This window comes from Cavia porcellus, unplaced genomic scaffold (genome assembly GCF_034190915.1).
Source record: "Cavia porcellus strain 051 isolate PalLab524CR breed Dunkin Hartley unplaced genomic scaffold, mCavPor4.1 scaffold_18, whole genome shotgun sequence".
Classification (NCBI taxonomy): Eukaryota; Metazoa; Chordata; class Mammalia; order Rodentia; family Caviidae; genus Cavia; species Cavia porcellus.
The window spans coordinates 58,388,283-58,416,059 of NW_026947501.1; the positions used below are offsets into that span (position 1 = coordinate 58,388,283).

The 27,777-nt window shown below is 35.3% G+C and overlaps 1 protein-coding gene across 3 annotated transcripts in view; it reads right to left on the reverse strand.

Annotated features, from left to right (window-relative positions):
* The window catches only part of Slit2 (slit guidance ligand 2), a 345,916-nt gene that overhangs the window by 60,948 nt on the left and 257,191 nt on the right, over positions 1-27,777 (reverse strand). For all 3 annotated transcript variants that reach the window (XM_063230084.1, XM_063230083.1, XM_063230085.1), the window contains 10 exons: positions 25,307-25,381; positions 23,651-23,794; positions 21,366-21,509; positions 19,668-19,834; positions 18,482-18,614; positions 15,297-15,365; positions 13,013-13,084; positions 12,470-12,541; positions 10,778-10,849; positions 7,866-8,029 (listed from right to left, as the gene is read on the reverse strand). In XM_063230084.1, the coding sequence (XP_063086154.1) occupies positions 7,866-8,029; positions 10,778-10,849; positions 12,470-12,541; positions 13,013-13,084; positions 15,297-15,365; positions 18,482-18,614; positions 19,668-19,834; positions 21,366-21,509; positions 23,651-23,794; positions 25,307-25,381 (1,112 nt within the window). The remainder of the gene's footprint in view (positions 1-7,865; positions 8,030-10,777; positions 10,850-12,469; positions 12,542-13,012; positions 13,085-15,296; positions 15,366-18,481; positions 18,615-19,667; positions 19,835-21,365; positions 21,510-23,650; positions 23,795-25,306; positions 25,382-27,777) is intronic.

Genomic DNA, 27,777 nt, shown 5'->3' on the forward strand with positions numbered 1-27,777 from the left:
TTCATCAAAGACAGCTTCTTATTTTTAGAACTTGAGTTAAATACATAAAAGGTAATTTAAAAAATACTTTTAGATTATATGAATTTAGAATATTCTCTGGCATCTCCAAAGGTTTTACAATGATAGAATTCTTTTTCCTGTTTTGTATAGATGAAAATTACACATACCTAGAATTATTATATTATTTTTACATTTATCTTGTTTCTCTGAGCCTAATTATTTCTGTATTAGAATCCATGGGGATTTTACCCATTGACTTTGGCTCTCCTCATTCATCATTCCACCTCTATTTTGCTTTTCTTTTGTTATCTTTTTAATTTGCACTTAAATTTGTGATTCATTTTCTCAGAGATTCTATCTTGAAATCTTCAGATACAAGAAAAATATTTTCTTTTTGTACTAGGAATTGAATTCAGATCCTCATGCTTGCAAGGGAGGCACTGCGCCACTGAGCTATATCCCTGGACTTTGATCTTTTTCTATAATAAGCAGAAGGCACCACAAGTTAAGGACCATTTTTTGTGAAGCTACCAGGAAATGGCTGAAGCAGCAGCTTAACTCTCCAGGAGCAAACTGATACTTGTAGAATTTTGTGTATTCGATTAATCCCAGATTTAAAAAAATAAAATGTCAAGGTGCAAAAATCAGGAAGATCTTTTAGCATAAAACATAGTAATCTTGGGCATTCAATATGAAGACTATAAACCCACATTTGTAGCTAGATTTGTCACCTATGTGTGACAGATAATGATAATCACCTCTATAGGCTGTTTTAAGCACTAAATGAGATATTTATGAATGCCAGTAAAGAAGGTAGTGAAATCAAGCACAGAGACCTCATGGAGGATTGATACTCTTTCCTAGACCTCTGAAGATAGTTCTGGGTTAACGACAAAGTGATCATCTTAAAAGGAAAAAGACAGTCCTTTGCTCACCTATTCCAAATTTTATTTCAGACAAAGGCAAATTAGAGTTTGCCATTTGTCTATGCAAAAACACAATTCCGATTTGGGAACCGGTGTGGACAACCAGGCACAGAGTAAGAGGCAGGGCCAGTTCTCCTCGTTCTTGCACTGCTGTTTAGAGGTTCACTGAACTCGTCAAGACTTTCTCATTTTAAAAGGTAACTGGTTCCAAGAAACCCTAACGTATCTCCAACAAATTAGCCCTCTTGAGAAGTGTGCCACAGAGAAAAATCTTGCTTCGAAAAGACAGATATTTACCACTGTCACTGAAATGAAGGCAGCAAGCCTTGACTAACTCAATTCATTTAAGGTTTGGTCTTAAGAAAGTACTATAGTACCAGCTATAATGGTGAATGTATTTAGCTTAATAATTCAAAGAGAAAATGAGAAGAAAGTTTGGTTAACAATCTGTCTTTGTCACTTACTTTAATGTAAGAACTGCTAGACCTCAAATCCATTAAAGCTTGCAGGTAGACTTGCTTACTCAACTCAAATCACTGGCTATGCACCTGACACCAATGCTGCCACCCACTGAGAATTAGATCTCACTTTGATTTATTACCAAAAGCTCCAGACAAAAATTTCCAACTTATACCAGAGTCTGCCTTCATTCTGGCACTCCTAGAAGCATGAGGCCAATAATAAAATCCTCTAGCGTTGCCCTGTGTAACGGCAGAGGCACATCAAAGACAACTCACGACACATGTAGACGGTATTTGTTGTCAGGGATAATGAACTAAGCGGAGGCTTTTACTTAATTAGTGATTCTAATGCTATGGCTTGTATTCGTTAATTGTGCATTAAATCATTCATTCATAAAGTATTTATGGAGGCCGTACATTGTGCCAGGGAGTAGGGTAAGCTTTAGGTTATCAAAGTCAGGGAAGGGAAAAAAGGGAAAAAGAAAAATATGTATTTATGCACAAGACAGTTAAGGTAGCTATATTTCTCAGTTCATTGAAAAGAAATGTTTGTGCTAATATTGTTTGGCCAAGATGTCATGCCTAATTCTTGTACTCTGAATAACTACTAAGAAGACAACATTATGCAATGTATTAATTATTGCAACTCTACTACTAACCTGTTTTGAAATTATTATTTTCTCTTTAAAATTAAAAACAAGCCAAAGGAAATGCCTGAGTTTCTGAAGACCCAGTTCAGCAGCAGAGATGCACACCTATAAATGATAAAAGAATTTGGAGAATGGGAAACTATATGTTGAAAGGTAGGTTTTAAAAGTTTCTGGAAGCATTAATGGGGAGAAATCTGAGTGACTGGAAATAAGAATTTGAAGTTTATAATAAAAGTCATGGCTAGATATTTGAAGTCATGAATTGAAACCAATTGAAAAATGATAGGACCATAGAAAGAACACACATATGCTTACCCTAAAGAAATTGCAAAATAGGTATCAAGAAAATGTAAATAAAGAGGCAACTAGAAAGTTCAAAGGGCATCACTAAAGCTAAAGGAGAACAGGTTCAGAAAGATGGACAAAAGTGACTGAAGTGAGCAAGATGGCCACCACTGAGACTTTTAGGTTTAAGCCCACAGATGAAGAGGGTCTCCAGATGGTGGATTTTACAGTCGTGTGAACCTACATGACCTAAGCGGTAAGAAGTCCACAAACACTAAATATCACTCATTTTGAATCCCCAGGCTTAGGAAGTTGCTGTATGTTCCCATGATCTTGGGTCAGCAGATGAACTGCTTAAATTAAAAGGGAAACAATTATTTTTATGAATTATTGCGTCAGAGAGATGGATGCAAAGTATTCAAGAACTGAGCAAGAATGTTGATTCTCATTAAAATAAATGTTGATATTTTCCCAGTTTTCAGTGTTACAAGATGTAATGAAAAATGTTCCCTTTTTTTTTTATACAATGTTTTTGACAGATAACTCTATATAAACTTGATTTTTTTTCCTCAGCTAGTGGGAAAATCATAATCTTCTAAATGTATTTGGAAGTTATATGTTAGTGAGACTAAATCTGAAAGTGTAAAAAAGATTTGATTGAATTTAGGTATTACTTCAAAATTGATCTAATAAGTAAATGTTTTGTATTAATTAATTAATTAATTATTTTGAGACAGAGTCTTTTTATGCAGTTCAGGTTGGCCTTGAGCTCACGTTGTACTCCAGGGATGGCTTCGAACTTGCAATAATCCTCCTGCCTCAGCCTCCCGAGTGCTGGCATTACAGATATATGTCAGCACGCCAGGCTACATCTTCATACTTAGCTGTATGACCAAGGATAATATTCATCAACAATTTGGAGACACAAAGGCCTCACTCAAGTTTATCAGAAAAATCCTGAAAAGGAAGATGCTGCTCTTCCTAAGGAAACCAATAGTATCTCTAGAATCCACAGGATTCTTAATACATAAAAATGAAAGAAAGGGCATGAAGACGCAGCAGCAGTGAAGGCCAATCATTTTAGGACACACGAAATTTCCAGGTTTTTTTGACCACTGCGCTGGCTTTTCCTAAATAAATAGTGAAATTCTTTAGCAGCATTAGCTGCATGTTTATTTGTGCTCATGGCCACCAGGCACCTGGCCACCTGGCCTCCATCTGCCTCTCTTCTCTGTTCTATTCTCAGATCCACTTGGCTCGCTGTAAGAATCTGCAGATCGCAGACCAAAATATATATATATATATATTTATTAGTAAAACACAAGTTCCATGAAGATAACAGTTTAATGCTGTATCATCTGTAATACTCTTAATACCATGGAACTGTCTGGTACACAGTAAAATTCATTAAATGAACCAAAGAAGGGATCATTCATTTCCAATACAATGCCCAATCCTTCAAAGTTTTAAGCATTTAATGACTTTCTGATACATGAAAAAAAATGAACAATTTAGTTGTCTGTGTAGCTAAGTCTCGCCAGAGCAAAGGAATAAAAAAGGAATATTAAAAGTTAACAATGTTCCACATTATTTTTCTGTGACTTTTTCTTGCAGAAAAATAAAATGTATTGAAATACAACTAAATAAACATGTTTTTAAATAAGTAATACTCCCTATTTTAGTTTGAATTTACATACTGATAGTTTGGGGAGTTTTTATTTACATTTATTTCAAAAAACATATTTCACCATATGTATAACCATGGGCTAAGTTAAATTAAAATAAGAAAATATCAAATTATAAAATGTAAAGAAGCATCATGTTGCTTTCAAGCTCATAAAGTGTGTATGTTCAACAACACAGAACTCAGGAGATTTCCTCGAGTGAACTATTTTAATTAATAGATTGGGATATTTTTTTATTTTGCCTTTCACCAACCTATTTCTTCTGAGTAAATAGTTCTTGGAATACATTTGAGGATAGTTCAAAACTTCCATTTTCCCAGTATATTTCCAGAGTACAGAGAAAAACTTATTAACATGGTTCATTTGTTTAGGAAATTTATTACTGCTAATTATAAAGTGAATTTTATGAGACAGATTCAGGGTTCATATTTGATTCTCTCATTGAGCAGCAGAGTAATTTCGAATAAATTATTTAGTCACTTTAAGTACAATATTTTCATCTCTCAGATGGGGAAATGTCTTTTCTTACATAGAACAATGTGAAGATTAAAAATTAAATTTCAGATAAAAGATTTAGCATAAAGAAAAGCACAGAAAAATGAAGTGTGTGATCACTGTTACTACTGTAATGTTAGTAGTAAAAATACAGTATTGGCAAATTTGCAGTCTCAACTGTCATAAAACTTGAACTAGAAGAGAATTAAGAGTGAAACTTCACAATATTTTGACAAACTCTGATACAAATGCAAAAAGCGTTATGAACCTCAGCGCTTGTTATCATTCTAAAGTTATAGTAAGGTATAGAAAACCAGAATAAATTTTAAGGTCTGCTAGATGCTACTGCAGTATACTCTGTTGACTCTCAAATGTGTGTGCTGCTTGCTGACTGGTGACACCAGCGCTCTTTGCTATTCAATTTAAAGTACTCCTGGGAAAATATGTGATCTATTGATTTGATAGGGACATGGGTATTAAACAAAACTATCAAGATTCACTGGCAGATCTAGGACTTTTCATCATCTATCAATTAACAAGTCATAGCTCAGCCTGAAATCTCCTATCATGCATTTTGTTCCTGTGGTTTTGCTCACCTGGTGAAATATCACACTTGTCAGTTTGTCTGAACAGGTGGTTTCATCACACTTGCAATGAAGTCTTTCACAAGACATAATTGTACTATACACTATGGTAGCCGTGAGTCTCGTGTGGGTATTTTAAATGTAGATTTCAATAAAATAGAAAGTTAAATTCCTTTATTATATTAGCCTCATGCTAACTGCTCAATAACTACATGTGCCTACTATATTAGATAGTAAAGACAGAAACATTTCCTTCACTGTAGAAATTTGTAGAGAGCAGAGCTGATAAGGACCAGTTTCTCCTCAAGCTTATTTCCATTTATGCTGTATTAAATACACAAGATATTACAGCCATTCAGTGAAAATGCGGGTACGATTAATCACTGGCCTCTTGAGAGATCAAATAAACTAATGCAAGCTATGATGTTCCAAGAATGGAATATAAAGATGTAACTTTTCAAAATTGTGTTGTAATTTTTTAAAGAAGTCTCTGAAAAAGAAAGGAAGAAAAGAAGGTAGGAGGACAGCAAGAAAGAAAAAATATCAAAAGAGAAATAGTTCTAAGGAACTGTAAAGTCAGGCACCTTCATGCTTAAAAATGAGGCAAATGTATCCCTGGGCACAGAGAGGCATAACAGAATCAATCTGTAATTTCTGAACTTCGCTGTGTAATCTGCCAGATAACATGCTTAAAAACAAGATTTTATGCTACTTTCTTCTTCCCTAACTCCTTTGACAATCTTTTCTTTCCCACTTCCCCTATCAGTCTTCCAAAAACTTAGCATGGCGCATTGTCCCAAGAAACACTGAAGATTATAAAAGAAGAATTTCAAATAGCTGTAATTTGCAAAGTACTTGTAATCAATACACATAATTCCATATACACATAAACATATAAAAATGATTGTGCGTAAAATTGCATAAAGTTTACCTTTTTACTAAAAATATTTTAATGATAAATATTTGTGCTGTTTTGATTAATGATGTCCCAGGATGAATGACAATAATTCAACTGAGAGCAAAAGATAAACACAGACTTGTGGAATCAAGAAATTTTGTTTTGTTTTGTTTTGTACCAGGTATTGAACTCACGATCTCATGCTTGCCAGGCAAGTGATTATGTATGCCATTGAGCTGAATCCCTGGCCCCAAATAAATTTTTTAAAATTCCTTTTGGAATATTTGTTTTTTGGTACCAAAGAATGATTCAATTCTATTTCTTGTAATAGGAATTCAAGAAAAAATATATGCTTTTTGGGGTAAGACAGTGAAATATATATATTAAGGAGGGTCTTGCTCTTATTTAATGCTAAATGTGGAATTAAGATTCCATCAAACACATTTAAAGAATTAGCATAAGAAAAATGTTTTAGAATGTTAATATTTACAATGTGCTGCAATTATAATGATTTTGCAAATATGTACAGCATTAGAAATGTCAACTTTAAAATGGTTGAGACTCTCCAGTTCTTGAAAATTCCTTCTTTGTTAAACAATCAGATTGTCTCCCATCGTTTTTACTTTGGGGGTATTGATGTTCTGGAATGCTGTAGTACAATTCTATGTTAATCTATATTGAGTTCTTACTGTGTGTATGCTCTGTATATAACAATTCATTTAATTTTAATAAAAAACTTTGATGTTTACACCTCTATTTATACATGAGGAATTTGAGACACAGCCTGGTTAAGTGATTAAGTTAGAGTTATCTGGCTAGTAGGAAATGAAACTGGAATTTAACCCTATCTAACAGGTCAACCCACGGCACAGTGTCACTTACTTCAATACACCCTCTCCAAATAAATGTTCAATTGTTGAAAGCTTACTTGTTTCAGCCAGGTTAGCCAGTCGTGGAAGGGAAGACCACAGCGTTTTTGTCTGTGGTCTACAGTGCACAGGATTTAGTTCTACATACAAAACATGACTATTCAACATTTGATGATCACACGTTTAGAAATTTCAAGAAATTTTCTCCCCCATCTAATTCTCACTGGGTCCCTTAAAGCATCTATCATTGAAGAATAATAGTGACTTCTATCCCGTTTCATAGAAGAAACCTAAATTCATTTGAAATGGAAAGATGCCTGAAATAAGTTTAGTTGTGTTCACCTAGGCAGTGTGATTAAGAGTTAATTTTATCTCTTCCTGCAGAAATAAGATGTTTCTTGTTGATGCTTTCCGATTTAGATTTGTTTTCCTATTTAGATCATTTGCATGTATCACTCTTGTAGTAAGAGAGGAGAGCAATACTGGTTATGAAGGTACTATTCAGAAGTCACAAACACATCAAAGGGAAAAGGAAGGGTACAAGTGAGGAAGGAGCATCAGCTCAGGAAGTCTGCAGCACAAGAAGGTGAGCCAGAGGTTTGGCAGGAACACTTGGGAGGGTCCACTGCTCCTTACCTGGTATCAGGAAGCCGCAGGGCCCCGGCAGCCCTAAGGGCAGGGTTTGCACAGAAATGAGGCAAAAGCAAAACACTGTACTTATTAGAGGGTTTGAGAGGAATGTTCAGAAATTGTATTCCTTGCATTTGAACCTACATGTCCAAGAAAACATAGCCATTTCCAACCAAATAGTTTTGAATTGTATTTGGGAAGTTTAACTTTTTCCTTGAGCATCTCAGGAAACCTCTCTCTCCCCCATCATGGACAGGTGGAAAGGGAATCCTTTGGGGGGCCTCCCAGTGATGTTTCTGAAGCCTAAGTGTCAAATGGTTGTCTTTTTCTTTTTTAACTAGCAATTATTTTTTTAAAAGAAGTACAGATGAAGAAGTCATACCTTGACACAGAAACTTTTTGGAGGGAGTGGTGAGTAACAGCTTATCTGCCATTTCTCCAGGACCAGCACAGCGAGCGATCCCCGGTTCCTTATATTCCGACTTCACCCAGTCGGATAGCCACTGCATGTTACAATCACAGTAAAGAGGGTTGGCTCCAATTGCTCTGGGAAAACACCACAGAAGCACACACACACATACACACACAAGTACAGAAGGATTGTTATTTCCTAAGGGAACAAAATTCAAAGAGATGCTCAACAGAAAATCCCTCTAGACTTACTGATAATAACAACTGCGAACAATTGGCAATTCCCTGATTTATGTACAGAGGAGATTTAGTGAGTTGTCACTCCTTTTAACACTTACCTTGTGTTCCCAAGGTCTCCTCATACTTATGAGAGGTTTATGTGGGATTTAAGGGTACCCTAGGGCAGAATAACATTTCTTGGATGTATCCATTACTTACTGAGACCATAGTCACTGAGTAAGGTTCTGAGGACTCAAATATGAATAAGCATTATTACTTAACTCCAAAAACTCCCTGCCGAAGAGATTAGCACCTAGCCACATGCAAATAATTTTCATTAGAAATAAGTACTAATGGATATACTTACAAGGCACCTTGACAAGCAGGCTGAATTTCTACAAAGCAGAGTTTTGTAGCTAAGAAAGTCTAAGTTTTCTTAGATAGAGTTAAATATATAGTTGGAACGAAGATGAAAAGGTTGAGATGGAACTTTCTAGTGAACAACTAGTAAGTACAGATGAACAGAGGTTAAAAAAATGGTACAAATGATAAAGATACATAAAGCGAGTTTACTAGAGCTGATATGAACCTTTCCCAGTCTGTCACTTTACAGTCTTTTATTTCAGAACTGTGGTTCATAATCAATAATAGTGATAGAAAAGTAGTCAAGATAACAGCTAATATTCATTATATCATTTTCATCTGCAGCAGCTGAGCTATGCCATTCACAAGGGTCGCTTCATTTTCTTTGAAATACCAACTCCATGAAGTCAGTATTATGAACAATCTAATTGGAAGATTAAGACACCGAGTCAAGAGAATTTAATAGTAGTTTAACAAATTTTCAAAGCTTGGACACAAGTAGTTTATGTCTAAAGTAGCATTTAAAAACTTACTAATTCTGGTTAATCAGTGTTTGATGAGTAATACCTTTAGATTTGCAGTCTAGAAGCGTGTTAATTATTGTTATACATAAAGTAACTCTACGAATACACTTAAAATGGTAATACTTTCTATTTAGCAATGTCAGTGCCCAATTTTATCTAAGAATTGAAGTTTAAAAAATGTTGTGCTCATATGCATGTGAGAGTCAAACACTTCTAAATTTAAAATGAGCAAAATTCCAATTGCAGTCCCGTTGAGGCGGGAGGGTGGTCATACCACGCCAGATCCACTCAGCTCAAGCAGCATTTTCCTGATCTGTGTGTGACCCTAACGCCAGGAGGCTCTCTTCAGACCTTCTCTACCAGAGTGCAGCAGCACTGTGCCCTGAGCTAAGGGCTTTCTTCACTGCATTTCATATAAAGGCCAGCCATGTTGGCTTTAACGCTGATTTTTAGTTAGATGCTGGGGCTGAAAGACAAGAAAATAGGGTTCCTGAGCTCTGAGCACCCAGTCTGTTAAGTGGATGTGTAAGGACTCCCACTGATTATAGAGCTCCCAGAAGGCAGATGTAGTTGTTTTGTTTTGTTTTTTGGCTTTTTCCTTTTTATCGGTACCAGAGATCGAACTCACGACTGCCTGCTTACAAGGCAGGTGCTTATGCCGCTGAGCTAAATCTCCAGCCCCAGCAGATGCAGTTGTAACATGTTTGACCACCGGGCACTACTCCACAAACCACCTCCTTTCTCTGTTTTCTAAGTTTCTTATCCTATTGGTGTTTGTGTGATTTGGAAGGGAGAGCAAAGCCACGAAGGAACTCAGCAGGTGACCTCTTTCATGGGAAGAGTCCCAAATGACACTGATACTCAAGCAGAAACAGATAACTTCCTAATGCCAAACTCTGTTACTCTTGGAAGATTTGGATCCTAGAGTCGATCCCTAAATTTTTTTCTAGGTTTGCCACAATCTTACTATGATGCTTAGTAACAAATGAAATCAATTCTGTTCAAAACAAATGAGCTCTTGGGGCCATGATTATCATGTATATTTTAATTGATTGGTGATACAATGGGCCACTAGGAAAGAACACATATGTAAGCCACAACTAACAGGTGCGTGGCTGTAAATATCAGCCATATGGGAAACTGAGGCCGGAGGACTGCAAGTTTGGGCCCAGCTTGGGCATCTTATCTCCAGAAAGTAACTAAATCACGTGTAGCTCAGTGTGAAGGCCCTGGATTCAATGCCCAGTATAAGAAAAGAAAAGAGAAAACAGAAACATAAGCTGTTTCCCACCACCAGATTACAAAGTTTTGAACTTCGTTAAATTTATTTTTTCATGGATCATGGTCAATTTTAAGTAATATTTGCTAAAGAAATGAATTCACTCTAAGCAAATCATGGTAGGCTTCTTTATGGAGAGGATATTGGGATGTGATTCAGAAAAGTAGGATTGGGCCAGATGAAATTCAAAGGGAACGAGTTTTCTAAAAGCAGAGAATAATGAGAAATAATGCAGTGAGTTCAGGAATCTATGTAAAATACTTTTAGATAAGGAACAAGAACTCAACTAATAGGGAATAAAAACCAAAAGACTAAATTAAGGCTGTCTTGCAGAAGGCATCATATCCAGGTTAAAGTCTTCACATTTGTTTAAAAAAGATTAAATCAGACTCAGTCTATGATGTTACACCAAGAGGTGCAGTAGAAGACTGCTCTAAATTAACTTAGTAGGGAAAATCCTACCCTCCACACGTCCATACGTACGGGCTAGGTACTCACAGGTGGGACAATGCAGAAAGGTCATTGAAAGCACCTTCTGGCACAACAGAAATGTCATTTCCATGTAAAGAGCTGAAAGCAAGAGAACACAACATTAAATTTCCTGTACTTCAAAGAACTCAGAGTAATTCCCACACATTCGTTACATTTTTGTTAGTAATAAGCATTAAGTCAGTGCAGAAAAGTGTATTCCATTAATAGCATCGATACAACACAATATATATTTAGAAAAGAAGAAAGCTAGTTCCCACGTTCCCACCTCACATCACGTGTCCAAAATAAATTCCAGAATGAGAGTTAAATATAAAAATAAAAGTAACACTTCAATAGAAGAAAATGCACTCTCTGATATAATCCTGAGGAGGGGAAGTCTTTCAAAAGCATGATCTAAGTTCCAGAAATCATAAAGCAAAACAGTGGTGCATTTTTGACAATAAAAATGTATTCTCATGACATAAATTCATTCACGGAACCGAATGGGAAATATCTGCAGCAGTATAGTTCACAAGGCTTAATTTCTTTATAAAAACACCTAAAACATGTGGTACAAAGTAAAAGCATAAAGACATTCACAATAATAATGAAGAGACAAATTACCTAATAGATGATGGGAAAACAAAAGCTGTGACTTTGTTTAAAATAAGCACAGATGTTCAATAAACAAAATATACTTAAATGATCTAGTAATTAAAAACGGAAATTAAAACAGGACTGGAAAATAATTTTGAATCTATCACAACGAGAAAAATAAAATGGCTCATAGTACTCATTGTTTTCAAGAGTACTTTTAAAATGGTACAGTACTAAACATCTGATGGTAAAATTTGTAACCTGGTAAAATCTTGTATGGGAGGTAAGCTGACACTTTTGGTATTCTCCCAACACACTTGACTGTACTTTCCTCCCCTGTTGCTGCAAAATGCTAGTATATTCGCACTAAGGCAAATGCATAAAATGTCTCTTAGCACACTGTGCAGAATAATGAAAATCTGTAACATAACCAGGGGACAGTAAATGTGAGCATGATTATATAAGGTATGGTTCCTCTGACCAGTGGGACACTGCGTATCATTTAAATGTGTAATATTTCTGTACCCCAGAATAGAAACATTGTGAAGCACATGTTAAAAATGAAAATAGCTCATGGGGGAATAAGAAAAGCTCTTACTTATGAACTTTAAATGCTATATAGCTGTGTGAACACTTCTGGCATAAAAAGAAAACCAGAATGCATTTAAAAAACAAAAAAATCCAAATCAAACTGTTATAATTTTAATTATAGGGTGTGGGACTGAGATACTTTATTTCATATACAGTACATTTAACAATAAAGGTATATTCATATACCGTGTGATTTCTAATGAAATTGCTTTGCTGTATTTAAAAATTAATTAGTTATATGAAACATGATTTAATGTAACATAACAGATAAATGACTAGAGTAGCAATACATATTACAAAAGGAAAAATTATATTGTCTCCTACAAAGCCACTAAACCATATGATACAATTTTTCTATTTCGAAGTATAATGATATAGTAACATGTAATTTTTCTATTTCCAAATTTATGTGAGAATTCTAATGTGTATTTGAAAATAGTCAATAATCAACCAAGCAGTGAAATCCTAGAAAAATGTCTCAGTACTCTAATTCCTGAGAAAAGAGGTCATTTGTCAACATGGAATGCTTACAGTAAACGAAGAGACTTCAATCCATCGAAGGTTCGAGGTGGAATACATCTCAGACGGTTGTAACTAAGAATTCTGAAACCATATGCAATTATTTTATTCAGTCATCCTGTAAATCTGCATGTCACTCAAAAGTAAGGCACTTAGGAAACAAGCCACCCAGGCACGCTCTACGCTGAGAATATTTACATAATGTACATTATTTACGTTAGTTTTGGCTCCCTAATACAATATACTTATTTCCCTAAATAAAATTTAGAATGATTCCCACTTCCTACCATTGCCCATTTTACCACTCCCTTTTTAAGATCCATTCACCAGAAACCTACTTTAACTGTCTCCCCTAACCTTGTACAGGCTCCCCTTACCCCAGCACAAAAATAAATTACTGTTTTCTTGTTTGTTTAGTGAGACTTTTTTTTTTCCCAGTGGAACCGCCACTCCCCGAGGGCAAGGACTGTCTTCTGTACTGGGAACTGAATGTGTGCAATAGCTGTGTTTTTGCCCTGTGAATTCATACACAGCTAGTGCCTCTTCCACACTTACAAGGTGAGAAGCTGCGTCATGTTGCTGAAGCTCTGATTAGAGAGGGTGCTTATTCGGTTGTTGCTTAAGTCTCTAATAAAGAAAGAGAAAGACATGGAGTCTAATATTAAGCAAAATAAAAATTCTACTTATTCTTAGACAAGATTCTTTTTGTTCCCAGTTGCAGAAGTATTGTTTACATTTAGCTATCAACTAAAAAAACAAAACAAAACAAAACAATACAAAAAAAACCCTTGCACTGGTCTCCAGAGTAGACTGCATTGCCATGTGTGTTTATTCACACCGTGCCCCACGCTGCACCTCCTCTTGGAATCAGACGTCTCCTCCTAGCCCACGAAGTGTGGGCACAGTGGATTGTGCTCGTATCAGAGAGGATGCTTCTAGGAAAGTTTCACCAATCTCTGTTCCTCCACCCTGGAGATTTGAGCAGTACCACAGGGACCTTTCTCTGAGGGGGCCCATGATAAGTACATTTTGTGGATGACAAAGAGGTCATTGCTCTTGAAAATCCTCTTAAATCGGTTTGCTGTATTCTCAATGATACCTATGTGCACTAAAGCATACTGAAATCTGAGAAGTATAGGAACTCCTGATTCCATTAACGTTCATGTTATCATTTAAAACACCAGTGCAAATGCCCTTGGCTAAGTCACTGAACAGTTGGCGCACAATAACTTTTTACTTAAGGAATAATTAAGCAATGATTATTCATTAAGTTGAATCATTAAATTAAGTTGAACTTATATCAGTGCAATATTTGTATTATGTCACAATTTATATTGTACAAATTTGATTATTACTCTCATCTCATAGACACATTTATATATTCCTTCTTTCATACACACACGTATATATATATTCACTTATAATTTCTTCAATCTTTATGAAGCAAAACCCAAAATATGAATAAACAGAAGATTTAGAAAAGATTAAAGTTATTCACTATAGGGTAAAATATTAAAATATCAGTAAAGTAGACACAAAATTATGAAAATAGAGAATTTGAAGAAATTTTTTATAATTGAAATTTTAAAATACTCAAATACTGTAGCTAAATTTTAAAAAAATAAATGCATTTATTTTAGACATTTGTATGAGTCAGTGGTAACATTAATTATGGATTCATAAATTTCATTTCTTATTTCTAGCTGGTTTGAAATAAACAGAAACAAAACACGTACACAAAATCAGCTTTTTTCTATCAAATCACTAGAGGAAGATAGCATATTTGAAGTTCTTTTTCCTTAATTTAACCATTTGTTGTTCATATTTTATGGATATTCATATTTTAAGGAAACTTGAGATCAAAACCAGATTAACTAACCTTAAGATATCTAAGAAAAGTTTAAACTGAGACAGGTAACATTTTCTGCTCTTTTGGATTGTTTAGAGCTCACTAATTAGAAATAAACTTCTTTATTCTAAGAACACAACAAACCTACCTCCAAAACTAGCTGTATTTATTCTGAAATAAAATAAACTAATATAGTATTTTCTAGTAACCACTATTATGGTTTTGCTGATTTTTATGTTTGCAGTTTCATTAATTACCGAGTCTACTCTAAAATGTGACATTACATATAACAAGATTAAAACTATCTTAAAATACTATACACATAACTAGATTGAAATGTTTGTACATTTAAATACCTTCTTATATTTATAACTAGCAGATGGACAGAGAATGCTTACATTAAAGAAAAAATTATTTTAGGACAGCAAGGCTGAACTTTAAAGAATTACATATTTTGAAATTGCTATCACAATGTCAGCATCTTTGTTTAGTTTATTTAAATACAGTATAAATATATATGGATTCTGTGAAATAAATTTTAATAGTTATAGCCATGAATTACTTCACAGTGCTTTACCTTAGAAACTTAATATACTAAATGTATTCTCAGTAAAGGTCTGCTATAAACCATCTTGCCTAAAATCAAGCGTAGATACTATTTTCTATCTTTCTTTCCTCAGTCTAGGATGAAGTGGATTATTTTCTTAGTAGACATACTAAGTTTTGCTGTCTCCATAATTTTTGACCGGGTAGATTTCACGTTACTTGTCTTTTGCTGAGTAAAGGGGATCTTTCCTAAGACATTCTTCCACCTGACTGACAGCGGATGAAGACATGGCCAGTGAGCCGCAGCCATGCTGATCACAGAGGGAATCATCTCACTGTACATGATGATTTACATCATCTGAAAGGCTCTCTAAATCTTCTGGCCCTTGCTTCCTGCTTTTTATGAGACCAAATAAGTTAACGGTACAAAAATATACTACTCACATGAGTGTTAAATGCTTGTAGTTAGATAGCTCTTTAGGAACCAGTGTAAACTGGTTGCCATCCAAATACCTAAAAATAAGTAAACAATATTACATTTTCATCATGTAAGAATAGAGAATCCTATATACATGCATACTATTTAACTTTTTACTGAAATGAGGGATCAATTGGGAGGGTTTGTTTTGTTTTTTAGGATATCATCCTTCAAGCTGGAATCTTTATTTAAAAGAATACCAAGAAAGAACATAGTGGTCTAATCCAGTACAATTTTTTGTAGGTTGTTATGCTAACTCAAAAAATAAATAAATAAAGACTGTTGAGTTCAGTTGCTTGTGGTTATTATGGCAAGGCAAGATCCAATCATGCTTACGTCAGCAAAGTTTGTTTAATGAGCTTATTTTAAACTGGCTTCCAGTTTACTTATGTTTTTGTGGAGACAATGAAATTCACCAACTAGTAATAAAACCTGGGTTTTACAGTCAAGAAACTCTGCCTGAGTATGTATCAATATACTGAGTAACAATAAACATTTTAGCAAGATACTTTGGAATTTTAACATAATTGGAATTAAAAATACTTTAATGACAGTTTTGCTACCATGTACCATCTGGGAGCTAACAATTTTAAGCAGGTTCATGGAATGCCATGAAACTTATCATCTTCTCAAATTTAGCATGCATGTGTATTTGCATTCAATTAAACTTTTTCTTTAGTCAGAATAATAATCAGAAATAAGTTTTTAGCTAATCATCAAGACTCTACAATAAATGTTGGAAGTTCTATTCATGATGTCACAAACAGAAAAGGAAATTTCATCTCCTCCCACAGATTTCCCAGAATGCAAACTGTAAAGTGAACAAGTGTCTTCTAGCACCTTGGGCTATTTGGATATAAATATGCCTGCAAGCAATTCTGTAACATCAGAAAGGCAGTCTCTTTTAGCTCAACGGAATGGATAATCTTGAGATTTTTCTGACGAAACCAGTACTTTGACTGGACATCAACTTAAGAAGCAACTTAAGCAACTTAAGAAGTTGCTTAAGATTTTTTAATGTTTCAAAATGAATACAGATGTAAAAGGGAAGGCCCAAGTCTCCAAAATATGCAATCAATAGTGTGATTCAATTTTCTGACTTCATCTTTTGACTTATTTTTTTCTTCTAGCTAAATTTTTCTTGGTACCACTAGAGGGAAGCACCAGCCTACACTTGTTAGCGTTCTTGTTTTATCACAGAAAATGTTACAGCAGGACACAAAGATTCAGAAAGTACACTATGAGTATTTACATGTAAAACAACCCACAAGGAAGGTTATATGGAACTGATTAAAACTAATGAGTACCACTTACTCAAACGTGTCCAGCAATATGTATTTTGCCAAATTCCTTAATCAGTATAATGCACATAGTGAAATTTTCTAATGCACCCATATGTGTTATTGGTCACAAAAATAGTGCTGACTTAGGAAAGTTCTAAGAATTAGCTTTGTTAAACTTGAATTCTCAGAGATGAGTTCATATCCTGTTCATCTCTATAGCAATCTCTCTTCAGAGGGAAAAAAGTTACTTTTCAGTAAGTATAGGACAACTGGCGGAGGAGTCAACTAACAGAAGAAATAGATGGCATAAAAAGGTGAGCCAAGCAGCTTCTTCACCGGCATTTAATAGTGAAATTAAACAATCTTTAAAATAATTCTATGGGGCATGAACAAAAATAACAAGACATAGGCCAGTTAAAGTAGTAGAAAGAGGGATTGAAATATCTACAGCAATCTGAATTTTATGCTCCTCGCTGGGCCATTTCTACAATCAAGACTTTGAATATAGAATCCACAGCCATCTAGGCTTCTGACAGTGCGAGACGAGGGCCTATGAGATCTCTTGAAATAAAACATACTAAAATAAAATCTAAGCGTTTAATCACACAGCCACATAGCAGCGCTTACGTTCATTAACTACTGTGACTGGCAGTGAGAGAAACCCAACACTCGATGGAAGCTCAAATCTAAGAGGGCAGCTCTGTGCACATGTGCTAAGATTACGCTTGCTTCCCTAAGAGAGCTATTCCGAAGCAAAGCAGGAGCTGTGAACTCCTTGTGATTTGAAAACTAAATTCCTTGAAAACTTAAGCTCTATCTTCCTCATTGGAAGCTGCACACTGCTAACATTTTATCAATGTTGCTCATTTGGAAGACTTGCATGCCTCTGAATGAGTTACAAGTACACATCTGTATGAATTAAATGTAGATTTAAGTCAGTATCGACCCATGGTTCTGCACAAACAGAAACAAAAAGTAAACAAAAGCAAAATGACTAAATTGGACGCTTTTCAAGCATTTGCACATCAAATTCTGTACATGTATGAAAGTATGAGATGAAGGGTATGTGTGCATTATTATTACGGGTTTATTCTCTGGTGAATTCATTCTGTATATGCACTATGTTTGCAGCCAGAGTAGTGTGAGCTGAAGGTCCCGTGTCCAAAGGGCTAGACAGATATGGGCGTACCGGCCATGTAATTTGCATATAAGATACAAAAATGTCAGAGATAATTTGCCTCCTACCTTCCAGGATTGAAAGGAGTTTATTCCAGTTTTAATATAGTATCTCAAACTTTAAAATTCTATTATAGCTTTTTTTCTTTCTTTCTATCTATGAATAAAATAGTTTTTACGAATAGTATCTCTTTTTAAGGGAAACAGTTATGCCAGTTTCTTCACATTCCAGACAAATAGTTTGTCAGGGGTGATCACAGTAAGCAAGAATTAACCATCTGGCATGGTTACTAAATTAAATATGAATAAATCAAATATAAGGAATTTCCCAAAGTGAACTCACTGGAACATTAGTCTTGTAAAACGGTCCACAAAAGTAGGGTTATAGTGGCAAGTAGGTACAGGAGCTACCGAAGATTCTACTATCCTTGCTTGGAGTTTTATGGATGCCTCGATGTAAAAACAAAGTGGGAATTCCTACGTTGTAAAAACAAAAATATACCTACCCTAAAATTCCCAAAGGTCTCTGAACTGGTCTTTGAAATCACTGGCTTATGATTTTGCACAATAACTGTTAAGTATTTGTAGAATGTCATTTATCAGCAGGATTCTAAACAGTTTCATCTGATCTCTGTTCCCCTTGATATGTAAAGCAATAATTGTCATGAAAGGGAAAGGGAAGCTCTACTTACAGCTCTGTGACATCTCTTGGAATACCTTTCGGCAGGACCCTCAAGCCTTTGTTGCTACATCGGACTACCGTGTCCAAACAAGTACATTCTGCAGGACAGCGAGAGTGTGGAGAGCAACTATTGTCGTCATTTCCTAAATTGTCGGCAGAAATACAGAAAAACTCAAGATTTGTGGGGAGCTTTGGAGGGCAAGAAGAATTTTGTGTCATTAGATAAAGGAGCATATGTAAAATAAACAAATAAATACATAAAGAATGCCAAGCCATGTGATGAACACTTATGCATAAAGTAATATACATAATATATAATACATATATGCATGCATTCCTTAATACCACTATTTTCAACATGTCTAGGTCACAATTTAAGAAATCATCAACAATTTGTCTTACCAATATAATTATATGATTTATTTGTTCGGTATATTTTTAGTTATGATATATAAATACAAAGTAAATGACAGAAAGTTAGAAGGAGACAGACACAAAGGCATAGGGTCAGATTAACCTCAGTGGTAAGTGAATATTACATGCATTCCTTATATTAAAATACAGAGCTCTCTGTTCACTGGCAATAATTATAGAACCTGCTCTCCCTACCTTACAGGGCTATCATGAGAATCAAATGCGATGACGGGGAAATAGAACATTAAAATGTGAAAAGAGGGGCTGGGGATTTAGCTCAGCGGCATAAGCACCTGCCCTGCAAGCCTGTGGTCGTGAGTTCGATCCCTGGTACCGGTAAAAATACAAAAAAAAAAAAAAAAAAAAAAAAAGTGAAAAGGTATCACTTTCGTCAGATCTACTAGACTTTCTATTTTTATAAATCAAGTGTCTTTTTCATTGGAAAAGAATAGTTCCTACAAGAGATGCTGAGAATATTCAAGAAATGTTAAAAAAAGAAGCTGTATAAACAGCTCCCACCACAAAGTGGAAAGTAGAAAATTTTGTAAAATACTGAAAAAAAAAAAAAAACCATTATCAATTAGATTGGAAATGTAAAAGACGAGACAGAGAAAATAGGTGCCTGGATGAGAAAACAAAACCAACAACAAAGCAAAGCAAAAGACAGACAGCCAGGCATGATGTGCTGAACTGAGCTAGGACCTGCCACATCCACGCACAGAGGAGCAATCAGGAATGCCACGTGAATGCCAGGTAGTGAAGGAGAGACGTGCTGCTCTTACCGTCATCACAAGTGAAGTCCTGAATGGCCACATCCTGGATGGGGATTTCTTTGAGGAAGTATGGTTTCTGACACCGCGGATTTCCTGTTACTATTCTTTTCTTCCTGAGCCACTCTCCCAACCATGCCAGGTAGCAGTTACAATTAAAAGGATTGGCCAAGAGGTTTCTAAGTACCACAGGCAAACAATGCACGGTTTAATTCAGAGCTTCATTTTCTTACTGCTCAAAACCCCATGCTACCACTTTTCCACACCATTTCTGCTGGGAAAATTCACTTTTAGTCTTATTCTAATCCTCCAATTCACACTCAGTCACATGAAACATATGCTATGCATGCTTTTGCTAAGTATTTATGGCTATAAATTAATAACGATACTTTCATGTAAGATAATTTTTCAAATAATTTCATGCAAAAAAATCAAGTGAGGCAGCAATTTAGAGTTTATGCTGTGGATCATGATGGATATCTCATTTAGAAATAATTTAAACTTGTCAGAAATCTGACTTACTGTCAAACTTCTCCATGCTGATAATGCAGTAATTTAATATTACGATGAAAGCTGATTACCTTATATTATTGAGTTTAACCTGACAACAGCTATTTCATTAATTTGTCATCTCAAGATTCCCATCTCTTATTTGCTCCGGAGAATAGGTTTCCTATCTAAACTGACAGCTGAGTTGATTAAATGCCAGTTATAAAAATGAATTTACTTCTACAAATCACAATACTTTTGGCATCTCACCACTTCAGCACAAACCTATTGACAATCTCATTATTTATAAACATGCCACCTTTAATATGCACAAATTAGTCACTCTATGTAAAATGTCACAATTTATGTGGAAAAAGGATTAAGTGCTTTCCTGATGGATGGATGCTTCCCTCAAATTATTTCTTCACTGACCTGAGCTATGCTAAGCATGAATTTATTCTTTCTGCTTTTAGTCCCCTCATGCTGTTTTAGACTGGTCTATCTGGATGCCACTTGTGGCCAGGAAATCATCAGTTTCATAATTCCAAGCGCTGCTCTTCAGAAACTGACGTACAAAAGGTCTGAAATACACTGTTTAGATATGTGTGTGCATTGACATTTTCTGAGTAATGTGTTTAGATCAACAAACATTCTTAGGCCATTTATGTATAATATTTTCTTTGATGGGCTCTATCTATTGCTCCAGTATTTTCCTAATACCACAGTAAAGGACCTCTTGAAAACATCTTTCATTGTTGGCCTGGTCATCATATTAATGTATCTTTTGTCATTGTGAATGATACTTTTGAGCACAGTTTGTTGACAATAACACTGTCAGTTGATTTTATGATTATTTATACTAAAATAATTCAATGTGAAAATAGTGGGAAAAATAAAACATTTTAATTCTTTCTAGGGCTTTCAAGTTACAATACATGATTATAAAATTTAGAAATTAAACTACAGCATTGAGACCACTCCAATAAATAAGAATTGGTTGATAAAATGGTAAACTTTTATTTAAAATTTAAGATTGTAGGTAACGTTTTTAGGAAAATTCAAACAAATTTAGCATGAATAAATCTATCATTTAAAAAATACCTGACCAATAACATTTTTATGAAATATCTAGTAATACATTAAAAAACTATTATTAACAATAAGAAATATAATGTACTGGTTCAAGTCATATACAAGCAAAGACTATGTTTTCATACTTACAGAGTAGATAAAGAATGGAGAGTATCAAATGCCCCTGGTGCAATCGTAGTAATCTGATTATCATATAGAGAAAGCAAGCGCACAGAACTGAGTCCTATGAAACTGTCATTCCCTACACAGCTTATTCGATTACTTCGCAACATCCTGAGGAAGAAAAAGAAGGCATTGTTATGGAAATAAAGCATCAGGCAATCAATACTGTCTATGTGGAAAGCAAATAATCCTTTTCAAGTATGTAGACTTGATTCCTGTTCTTGAATGTTCTTCTGCCATTAGAAATTGCTATGCACTGACAATATCTTGTGAGAAAGAAATGCTCAGAGTCATCAGTGGTGAAAGTCAATTGCAGAAGGCACTAGGTGAGCCTTCCTGGATTTACAACCCCAGATGAGGGAAAAATATTTTATTTTTTCTGTTGCTGTAATTGTGTTTGCATGGTTGCATAATGCCCTGTCTAATTCACCTCCAGTACTGTGAGTCCTTGGAGCACTGTGATTTGTTTATTCAGGATCGTATGACATTTGAGGTTGAACAGAAAGGAGAGAGAAAAGAATCAATAGCTGCTGCAGAGGAAGAGCTGAGGGCATCTCAGGGACTTACGAGACTGACAATAGCAAACAAGGTTCCAGGGAACAAACATGACTGAGTATCCACAAAGCCTGCACAAATCATTTTAAATGTGAAAGTTTATTCATTGTTTTTAAGTTTGGAAGCCCCCAAAGAGGCAAGAGTAATAGATTTCAATTGTATACACAAAGTTTAAATAGCTTTGCTTGTGGAAACTCCTTTTACATGTTGCTACTAATTGGATTAACACTGTTGTCATTTCCTCATCTTTAGTAGTAAAGCAATGGTCCAGTTCACAATTCTTTCTTGAACTGTTTGTACGTGCGGCTTCAGAAAGAAGCAAAAATACGTCTAGACTCCCAGACAAAATGTAGTTTCTTTAAACCTTATTCATACATCCAGATAAGTTAATGCATTACTTTTTATAAAGAAGAATTGATGGCTTAGCAGTCTGCAGAGCAGAAGTCAGTATACTATGAGAAAAAGAACCAAAAATAAGTGGAAAACAGTGCTGCTTTAAAATTCTAGAACTCGCTGTAATAAGAAAGAAATATGAACTTTTGTATCCGGCTAAGTCAAAGGTAAGGATGTGACTTCCTTCGTAAGGCATCATTTTGTGTTAAGAAACAGGCACAACTGAAAAGTATCCGTACTAGGATTTTAATTTTTATAAAAAATAGACAGCACTTGGTCTTGATCTTGTTGGAGTGATGGACCCCTGTGAGAAGCTGCAGATGGTCACACCCTCTGCTGATGGAAAAACCCATCTCCACACGCATGCATCCTATTTTGTCTACAATGTCATGGACTTCTGAGACTGGCTGAAATATGTACGTGGGCTAGGCAGTGGTCTCCATTCCAAAAATGTTAAGAAAGCCGAGGAAATTAATTAATGCTGTCAAAATGTTTAAAGCTGGGCGTGGGATGACATCATGGGGAAAAACAGATAGTTCTAGAAAACCCTCCTCTAGAACTTGGAATTCCCCAAGTTTGGCTCTAAGCTGCTCTATTTTTCCAGTTGTGCAAAAAAGTGCATCAAGAAGTGAGCCAGAGCATCCTGTCCCAGCCACTAGATGATAAGCAGCACAAAATCATCAACAAAAATAAAACGACAGTGGAGAGCTGGATCCTGACAAGCCCCCTCAGGAAATGTTTTGTGAGTGTAACTAGTCAGAAGAAATATTCTGGCAAATTCTTTGGGGTCATGTTGTGTACTACATTTCCTTCCCCCAAAGGCATGCCTTGAAGCCTTCAATCCCTAGAGTACTTGGGAGAACATTAGGAAGATAATTAATGCTAACCGAGTTCCTAAGTATGGGGTCCATTCTGATAATGCTTCTTATCTTAGAAGAAGAAGAGACATATGACACCTGATGTGCATTCTCTCATTAATTCCACAGGAGCACCAGACGCAAAGCCCTGTGAGGATGGGTGCTGTTGAGGAGCAGACAGTAGTCAGGAAGGGCTTTCTGAGCAACCCATGGCAGCATAGGAATAAGGGGCTTTGCCTTCCCAAAAAGGGTGTGTGTGTGTGTGCGTGTGTGTCTGTGTGTGTGTGTGTGTATGTCTGTGTACCTAAGAGAGTGTGGAAAGAAGAAAAGAGACAGAGATGGGAAGAAGGAATGGGCAGAACAGTAGACGGTCACATCTTCCCAGGGTTGTAATGACCAGTGTCTTCCAACCTGCTGGTAGAATAAAATGTAAATCACAATACTCACAGAGTTTTGAGGCTTTCCAAACCCTTGAACATCTTATGCTGAACATTTTCCAAGCGGTTACTGGTAAGAAGTATTTCATTCACTCCGGATGCTCCTTCGAAGGCTCCCTCTTCAATATCTGTAATCTTATTGTTGCTAAAATTGCTAAATAAAAGTGGTTGAAACAAAGGTTATAAACAATACCTTTCTCTAAAAACGGGCAGTAAAACAAAGGCCTTGATAATTTTCTTCTATGAACAAAGTCTTCTACAATCTCCTAGTTTATTGCTGTGCAGCCCAGCCCCTTTCCTGTTCTATGAAACTAATGGGACATTAACTAATGGGACAGTGTGGTGAGAAATACCAGACTGACCACTGCCAAGATGACCTGTAAACGTTCCAAGGGGCATATCATACTTGGGGCCAGGTAAGGAGTTGCATGGAACTTTATGTCCTCTGTAAAACTGCATAAAGAAATTTTCATAGAAATGTCCCCAGTTAAAACTGTTGAATAAATTAATGGCTAAAAGAGGCAATCTAATAGAAAGAACAGACCAAACTGTGCTAGTGTTTAGATGCCATTAGAGATGTGTTCCAATGTAGACTTATACCCAGTTAAACTTCTTGAGTAATACCACATTGAGACCATCAATTTAACTCTGAATATTTTATATAAAATAAAGTATTACAATTCCTGCCCAGTACTACAATACTCGCCCAGAGGGCAGGTATAGGCTCTTGTCCAACACAGGCTCTCATTTTGCTTTTACACTCTTCATTCCAAGGCCTTAAGTGCCCTGTAAACAAGATAAATTTTATGTATTTTCTATGCCTCTCAAAACATAGCTCAAGTGGCTGTTCGATAAGTATTTGCTGCATTAAAAGTTGTTTTAAAGCTAAAAAGAAAGCACATTTAGCAATCGGTGAAAAGGGAGGTTAATCAATGAGAACATTCAGCGGTAGCATATTATGAAGTGTAGAGGCAGATTCGATCTACTGCGCCTCTTAGGAGTCTGAGAGAGCACGGCCAGTTTAGTGTGTGAGCACACAGATACCACAGGAGAAAGCTTCTCTCCTCATTCTTCCCCTTCTGTGGAGGGGCTTCCTTGTCCTTACACGCATGCCCTTCTCTACTGTCACCCCTCATTCGTTCTCAGGGGTGCAGAAGACAAAGCAGCCTGAAACTGCTCAGTTTTAGAGCTTATCTTAAAATATGAATTGTGAACACCAAAGAGCCATGAAGCCAGTTTACCAGTCATTAATTCTGACTATCTTCTAATGAAAGTTTAATGGAGCACAAAGTCCAGCAGTTGACATGAATGTGCTGAAAGAGAAATAACGGCATGGTTTGGGGAATAGTAAAGGACACTGCTGACACCATTTTAATGTGTTGGATTGCTGGATTCCTGCTGCGGCCACATCACAGACCAGCTGTCTTCCTTAAGATGCGAAGGCTTTGGTGGCATTTTCTGGACACATGGAAACGTTCCTTTCAGAGATTACTCTATATTCATATCATGAGTGGTCATGGGATGGAAATTTCTCTGTTTTTGTTTTTTTTGGTCTTTTTTGTATTCCAGCTTCCAAAACAAACTTAGATAAAACTTTAAAGGGATGGGGAAAAAATAAACAACAAAACACTAGGGGAATTTAAAAGACCACTGACAAATGACTTACATCTTACGTAATTGAGGAAGTTTCTTAAAGATTCCTGTGGCTTCCAGCACTGTAAATTCATTATTATTGAGACGCCTAGAGAAAAAAGAAAGAACAGGGAGTTTCACTAAGAGTTACAAAGGGATTCCAGTCCATTTAACATACGGAATTGTAACATTATTTAATGATAATTCTAAAATAAAATATAGTACAAGTATCGGAGGATTTATAGACAGCACTGGTATTTTTCTGCAATTCTCTCCAATTTTAATTATAAAATAAAACATTGTAAGAACCACACAGTAAGGAATACTAATAATGAAAACCAGCTCTCTCTCATTCAGTCATCTCTAGAATAATGTCCGGACTTTTTTTCATTATCTCTCATATAAGAAATGTTTTTAATCCTTTTTTTTCAAATTACTTGCTCCTTTTTTTATTTGCAGATATTTAAGATACAACTCACATGCCATAAAGTTCACCCCTGTGAAGTGTACAGTTTAGAGGATGTTAGTGTATTGACTAATTTGTGGGGCCACCTCTGCTATCTCGTTTCAGAATATTTTCATTAACCTCAAAAAAAATCATAATCATCAAGCAGCTACTTCCCTGGACACCCCCCGCCCCCAACTCCACGCCACCCTGAAAACGTACTCTGACTTTGGTAGTTAATGTACTCATTGTTTTTCCAACCCTGGGCACTTCATATAAAGGGAATCATTTAGAATGTGGCTTTGTGTATTTACCGGTTTTTACTTTGTATGATGTTTCTAGTGTTTATTAATGTTGTAGAATATATCAGTGCTTGGCTACTTTTATAGTTAAAGAATTGTATAGAAAAATCAAATTTATTTACCCTTTTAGCAGTTTGTGGACATCTTTGTTTTACTTTGTAACTATTGTAAAAAATTCTGCTATGGACATTAATATAAAGGTTTTTGTCTGGATACCCCTTCTTTTGAATGTATACTTATGAGAGTAGTAGTATCACATGGCAAACTTTTGTTTAGCTCTTGGAAGGATATACAAACTGTTTCCCAAAAAGGCTATCCCATTTTACATTCATATCATCAATGTATGAGTATTCCAATTTCCCCCACTAGTTGTTATACCTTTTTATTTTATAGGTATTTCATTGTGTGTATCATAGTATCTCATTATAGAAATTTCATTTTTCTAATGACTATATCAAAGGAAATTTTCATGTGGTTAATAGCCATTTGTATATTTTTGAAGAAGCATGTATAACAGAGATAATTTAAGTAATATATCTTTTTATTTTGAAATTGTCAGTTTCTCACATATTTTAGATTTAAATTTCTATTTCATGCATTCTTTGTAAATAGTTCCTTCTGAGTATTGATTGCATATTCATAATTAATAGAATATTAGTTTTAAAAAGACATACCAAACATTTCACTGAGATCTACATTAGAAATTAGTTTCAACTATAATTCTTGATTGAAAAAAAACTTATTTAAGACTTTTATGATGCTGAGAGAGGTCACTTGTTCTTTGCAGCATTATTAGAAATAAATATAAATACCTATTGCTATAAAACAGTTCAGGGCTTTTGCTGTGTGATCTGCATGCATTTCTAACAGTGCTGTAGTTATTAAATAGCTTCATGAACTATCATAGAAAAACAACCACCATAACCACAAAGGAGCTAGTTTCTGCCTAAGCTTTGAAAGGCATAACTTTAGTTTTAATTAATCAACTTGCTTAAAATTCATTAAGTAACAGACATGTGTATAGGCACAGTGGGAGATAAAATGTAACACACATTCCCTGCTATATTCAAGGAGCTATAATCTAGTTGAAGGCAGAAGGATTAAACAGAGAGAAACAGAGACAAGCAACTTTGCAAAGCAGTAAATGACAATTAGCAGATGGTGCCATACATAAGTACTGTGAATGCTTACACAAAACGAGATGGCACAAGATTTCCCTAGTATTTTTAGAATATTAGCACTAAAAGTTTTGTGTTCATAAATAAAGACTTTTAGTAATAAGACAATAAAGGCAAACCATATATGAGCACAGAATCTACAAAAAGTTTTAGTGCTTAAGTTCTATGTTAGGCTTTCAGTCTGAATCTGACCAGTTTCTGCCTTTGGCTTTCCCTACTGTGATATCCATTGTCCAGAAAAAAATAACTACTCTTAACATTTTCATACCTGACAATCACTAAATTCTTCTACCTGTGAGTCAAGGAAGGAATAAAGTTGATTAAAAAAAAAAGACTCCTAACTAGATTTATAATTAACTGGGTTTCAAAATGGTGAATTTCAAACTACTTTATTTGGTTGTTGTTAAGTATTAAATACTTAAAAAAATCTATTAAGTGCTTAGAAATGAATTTTGAGAAAGTACATAGTAAATATGAACCAAATAATCACTATTATTGTTAGCATTCTTAAGTGCCAAGTGAATTCTGAGAGCTAAATTAATTTTTAATTGTATCTTCAGCTGGGAAGATGGAACTAAGG